General features: G+C 30.7%; 1 protein-coding gene across 4 annotated transcripts in view; it reads right to left on the bottom strand.

The window, feature by feature from the left end:
• Positions 1–2407: 2407 nt before the first annotated feature.
• fry (microtubule binding protein furry) overlaps positions 2408–6580 on the bottom strand; it is a 108324-nt gene continuing 104151 nt past the window's right edge. For all 4 annotated transcript variants that reach the window (XM_085206575.1, XM_085206576.1, XM_085206577.1 and 1 more), the window contains 3 exons: positions 5949–6079; positions 5147–5277; positions 2408–5069 (listed from right to left, as the gene is read on the bottom strand). In XM_085206575.1, coding sequence (XP_085062701.1) covers positions 4960–5069; positions 5147–5277; positions 5949–6079 — 372 coding nt within the window. In that variant the 3' untranslated portion in view covers positions 2408–4959. The remainder of the gene's footprint in view (positions 5070–5146; positions 5278–5948; positions 6080–6580) is intronic.

The raw sequence follows: 6580 nt of genomic DNA, 5'->3' as shown, positions 1-6580 counted from the left end.
AATATTTGTTAAACAGCGTTGGTTCGATTCCAACTTGTTTTTAGTTTATATTTATCATGCTATTCAGAGTTAAATGAAAATATTATATTTGATATATATGTAAATGTTAAAACGGTAAGGTCTCATTGCGCAGCGTGCGAATGTAAACGTGGGTTCGAGTCCCGCTCTGGGAAATTATTTATTTGACATTTTTATTACTTCCCCCTGGCAACAAAGCAAAGCGTGACGCTTAGTTGAGCCACTCAACACGCAATGCCTCAAGACTGTCGGAAAAGAGGGAACAGAGTCTGTCAGCATTAGATCGCTCTGCCCACCCTGCTATATGCGGGTGTAAAAAGATTTTATAAGAAATTAAAATAAGTAACGTAAATTCAATTTAACTGAATGCAAATCAAGAACTAACGATTTTTTTAAATAAGCTTAGCATTGCAATGGCCAACGGCGAATAGCAAACCTATGAAAATTTCAAAATATTTGCATATACATAAGTATCGCTCATAATTGCGCTTTTTTTTTTACAAAATATGATATAGTAAAGTCTACGCAGGCAGAGAATTTAGTATGACATTATATTTCTTTCACCGTATATCGACTGTTATATTGTTTGCTATGGCGGAACGATTCAACCCTTTTTCTTAGTAATCAAATATTAATATTTGTAACGTAATAATATTGTGAAGAGGTTAGGTATTTAAGGGGCACGTGACGGTTGTGGGATTTCCAGTCTTCCAATTTCTCGCTTCGGTAACTTTCTCGGGTTCCCTCTCCCTGGCATACTATTTTCGGCATACAGCGTAAGGCTAAGTGAAAATATATAAGCATTTCTTAATACTTTGAACTCACAACCATTCCAGATGACGTCAAAATGGCGTCAAGATAAATGCACTTGATTTTATTTAGATAAAATGGTAATAAAGCGAGTACTGTAAGTAAGGTTAGAGATGCCTACTAAAAAGTAATCATGAAATATAATACTAAATTGCAAATATTGTCAACAAATATTTTATATACTATTTTCTATAAATATATTGTTGCGTAATTAATGCCATGGTCTGTCTTCTGTCCGTAGTACACGTGGAATGTTGGCAATATTAAATATAATATTGTTGAATTTTGAATACAGAATTGTGTTAATTTATTAGGTCGGATTCATACAAAGGAAAATATTTCATTATATTTAACTCATCCTTCCCATTAATATTTCCCATTCATCTTTCCTCCTAATACTATATTTAGAGCATCTTCAGAATGTCACATTTAATGGTATCAGAACCAGCCAGTTACATGAGGCATAAAGAGGTTTGATTACTAATAATACATTCAAAATACAAAAATACTTTTGTTTTTTATAAATGATTTAATATCATGCTGTAGTCGATTCTGTTTAATCTGCTTTTTTGACAGAGCCCTGACTATTGATATTACATGGACTTTCCAGAAGGAAAGTATGCCATTATGCTATTTAACCTGAATTTTTAATCTTTTATATACATTAATAATTTCTGTTTTTGTTAGACATAATTAAAATTATTATCTTATTTATTTTTCAATACGCCAAATTCATAGCTACTTTAATATAAAGATATAAAAAATAAATGCTGCTACGAAACGAGTATCCGAATAACTTTAACGACGGATCGTTATTGTAAATATGACAGACAATATTATTAAAACGCGAACGCTTAAAATAACATTATAATTTTTATTTTCGATATCAATAATACTTTTCAAATATTAATATTTTTCCTATATATTTTGAAATACTTACAAAGGGAAGTGATTTTTTGACCGGAAATCGTTACATACTTAAGTCATTGATTGATGAATTACACGGTTTCATTTTACGCATCCTATGTACTATATTATACTCTTGCAATTTTGTTTGGAAAATCTGGCAAATATGGAATCCTCTGGCCAGGTTTAAATGCAATTTGAAACGTTTTATTTTTTCGTCTCAAATAAGTCGAATGTTTTGTGTTACAAAGAAAAAAATATCATACCCTTTTAGAAATATTTCATACAGCCAGCATGATGAGATGAAGACTGATACAAATTTTTTTTGCGATTTTTTCTCAAGTTTCCCGTTTGGTACCTAATTGATTGGCAATACTTCAAATATTACGAAAAAGATACAAATAACAACTTTACCCTTTGTTATTAATTAAATATTCACGCTCCTACTCTTAAGTCTGACAACATAATTGTCCTTTGAGAACAAAATAATTCATTATTAACAAATACTATACTAGAAAGTATAGTTAATTATGATAAAATGGGGAACGGAACTGTCTTAATAGGAACTGAGAGTCATAACACTAGGTTCCCAGGTTCCCTCTGCCTACCCCGCTATGTGCGGGATACAGCGTGAAGATTAATTATAAAGAGTACAAGTAAAATAAAACCAACATATTTATATAATTTATTTATTAATTCCAAATACATATACAACTGGTTACAAACATTAGTGTCAGTATAGACTCACTAAGCGCGAATTCTGCGAAAAACAAATGAATTATACTAAAAATAAATATTGTAATTAGTTTTAAACTTAAATGAAAATTAATATATCACAAAAAAGCGTTGAGTAGACAAAATTATAATTATCATTTGGTTAAAAGAGAATACTCAATAGTGCCGTTAGAGGACATCGTGAATTACATTTATTAATAATACAATGAATGTTTTTTTTAATTTTTTTTATTTGTGATATTAAATAAAAATATTATTAATTAATAAATTTTAGAATTTCAGGTCCAAAAATGTACTTCCTAACTAAGTTATACACAATATATAATGTTTCAATAATAATTTTAGTAAATACATTAGATCATCGGCTTATGGAATTTAAATATAGTTGCCAGATTTTCTAAATAGAATAAATAAAAAAACGTGTTGTAATTCACAAAAAAAAAGCAGAAACATAAATAAAATAAAATTACAATTAAAACAAAAGTTAAATCATTAAAGATACAAGAAAAGAAAAAAAAATACAGCATGAACACTGTAAAGTTCAGCGCACTTAAAACCAATACATTTTACTTCAATATCATAAATTTAAGAAAATAATTTAATACGCCGCAAAATGTGCGCGAAAAATAGGAGAAAATTACATTACTTAGTTGATCACACGCGAAGGTATATAGATAATTTAAATCAATTGTAATGTTTTTTAAATACTAATCCATTTTAATGTGTCTGTCTGTTAGTTAAAAAACATCGCGTGTGTAGAATACCCTAACTGAGATCAGTTGTTTAAAATTGAGTGAAATTATTAACAATGTCAGTACATTAATTGGCCTAATAATAGTAATTAATAATTTAACACTAAATTAGCTACAACCGCGTCGAACGGCTAAATTCACATGATATGGGGAGGATTTATTAACAATATAATAATAATACATTAATTTATGGAAATAAATTATATGAAATTATTATTAATTTGAATTCCGTTTTGTATTATTTAAAAACTAAAGAAAAATCGTAAATTAAACATTTATATCATAATCTATTAATTTATAATAAATATAACAATAATAATATACATAATATGTATGTATATATATATATATATATATATATATATATATATATATATATAATTATTATGAGAGCTGTTTTAGAGAGGAGAGTTATAATAGCATTATTTCTAATGTGATTATTATATGGACACAGAACTATTGGATTGACGTAAAGCGCACTCTAGAGATGGTGATTCGAACTCGCGACCCTCGAATATGAAACTAATGTAATATATGTATGTGGAGATTTCTTTGACTTTTCGATACATTCGTGATTTTCTGTAAATTATATTAAATAAAATTAATTTTCATTTAATTACCGATTAGTGTTTGAAATAATAAATTGAAAATGTAATAATAATGTGTGTAATCTAAGAATATGCAATATATCGCATACGTATACATAAGTAAATTATATTTCATTATTTATTTATTATTTAATATAGTAAAAAACATTTTTCATCGACTATTGTACAAAAATACTGTATATTACACACATATTTAATAATAATAAATATAATAATACATATATATAATAATATACATTATTTTAGTACACTAGATATGTTTTTTAATACATATTTTTTCAGAATTTGGGCCGTTTCAATAACTCATTTGTTATAATATATTTATAATTTATATAACAATTAATATATTATCAGCAAATCGTTGTTTAAGGAAAATCATTCGTAATCGCCCACCCCCAGTATAAGACACGAATAGCATTTATTTTAAACACCATCCTAATTTAAATCTAATATAATATATGCATAAAATAATTCCACAAAAATATATTAAATTTTAATTATTATATAATAAGTATGTGTGTATAATATAATTTGACATTTAGAAGATTAAGATGTTTAAGGCAATACTTCGTCTACTTTTGTTTAAACATTGAAGATTATTAATTATTATGATCAATAATTATAATTTTAAATTGTTGGTTTAAATGTGCCCTTTATTTGTAGGGCCTTACGTGTATGAGTCAATGCGTGTGTGTGGGTGTGTGCATTTATGTCGGTGCACTTTAATTTTGTGCGATGTATCGATGTATTGTAATGTCTAGTCCAGTCGTGGGGTTCAGTTCCACTAGTGTCTATAGCTTGGCTTGAAACAACACGTTCAATGAATGAATGATAAATATGAATGAAATATAAATAGGGCAAATTAAATGTATGTGAGTGACAAATGTGATGATATTTTCATTTCAAAATGGTCACTAACTAAACAAAAATTTAATCATCTTCTACAATCAAAACCGTTAATTTAACTAAACAGCTTTTTGGAATTCAAAGCTACATATCTTAATAAAAACTTATATGTCAATATTAAAACAGCTATGTAGCGCTGGGCGGCGGGTGCGACGCGCGCGGTGCCGCGGGCGGGATGGGTGACCGCGCGACGTGGGTGGGGGGGAGATCGGGGGGGCGCGGCATCAGACAAACTCCTGGCGCGACAGCGACACGGACACCTTGTAGAGGCTCTCCATCATGAATGACAGGTTCTGGGAGAGCTCGTTCACGGGCCGCGTGATGGCCACCATGTCTGCAATGTCACAATGTAAGAATTTGCAATGTTATTTAACCAAAACCTAAACAAAATCATAATCAATAACTACATACCGGGATGCGCTTGCGCAAGTCCTTTACAATATACGTGCAAGAGGCTGGTGACGTCGTCCTCCGGGAGTTCCCCGCGCTCTAGTATCCGTTCCGCGTTGCGTTCCCGCACCGACGCCAGCGCCGCGCTCCACCTTTCATAGTATAACATATAATAAACATACAAGTGATCGCTGCCTGTGGAAATACGAATACGTGGAAAACATATACGGGAAAAACTGTTATTGGATGCATTTATAAATGTAATAGAATCAGAAATAAGGAATTTTTGTCTATGCGGTTTTCACTATTGTATTTCGGGAAGCTTCCCTTAACATTTAGCGTTTGTTTTATTTCAAACAGATCATAAATTAACAAGTTAGTACTCTTTCATGCAAACGGAATCATGGGCACAGCTAACATTATAATAAATATATTATATTTTAACATTGTAGACTTTTAAACTGCACAGGTGCTAATACGGTACTATCGTGTTTTGAGATAAACATAATTTACCTTATATTCTTTATTTATATATTTAGTAATACATTTTACTGTTAAAATTCAAACTATTCGCTACAAGTCCTTTCTAAGATTACTTATCTCCAAAACGTGATTTATATCGTAAAGGGAGGATTCAGCGCATTGACATAGTTCGAATAGAATCTCTAAACGATGTTTGTTGTTTACAGACGACTTAAGTAACCACTGTATGTCTCTCCTGTATAACATTGCTCAGCAAACTCAAACTAATACTTAATAAGTTAAAATTATTTTTTCTATTTGTCAGTCTGTATGTCCGTTTTCTTTTCGAGTGTTTACTCACTTCTGCCTGTGCATGAGATGCAGTAGTCTCGCATCGTCATGTGGCGCGGGCGAGTGCTCCGCCCACGAGTCCGCCGCGTGCACGTTGAGCGCCGCGCGCACGGTGCTTACCGCCGCACTCATTTCGACACCCTGGAAATAAAACCAAATCAAATTTAATTAAATTAATTATATTAAATTTACTCCGTTGCCTTTCGACTTTTAGTACACTATAAACTAGTGTGTGGCGACGTATCTTATTTATATACGACGGCTGTCGGCCCTGATTCCGTTCGTAATATTTATAACATCGTCCAGTTACAATATCATGTTAAGGCAAAGTGCGGCGTTGACTTCCATCACTCAACATGCAATGCCTTTAGAATGGGAACGGAATATTTTAATATAAATTCTTCTACTAAATTCTCCGATTCTCTCTACACCCGAAGGTGCGCGGAATATCTTTTAAAGTAAAAGAACAACTTATCACTAAGTTCTCTCCACCTACAACTTACTATTTATCTATTAAGCGTTACATGCCCGCCCATGCCATATATTGTTACAATTGCAATTTTTTTTAATAATATTACTTCTTTACTTAACATTAATTCTATTGAGTTTCGATCTTTAATGAATAATAATAATAATTATTAT

The sequence above is a fragment of the Heliconius melpomene genome, chromosome 21 (genome assembly GCF_056956725.1).
Source record: "Heliconius melpomene rosina isolate 202511_hmr_F chromosome 21, ASM5695672v1, whole genome shotgun sequence".
NCBI classification, from domain to species: Eukaryota; Metazoa; Arthropoda; class Insecta; order Lepidoptera; family Nymphalidae; genus Heliconius; species Heliconius melpomene.
Note: the sequence above shows the minus strand (reverse complement) of the source record. Positions and strands in the feature narration are given on the sequence as shown.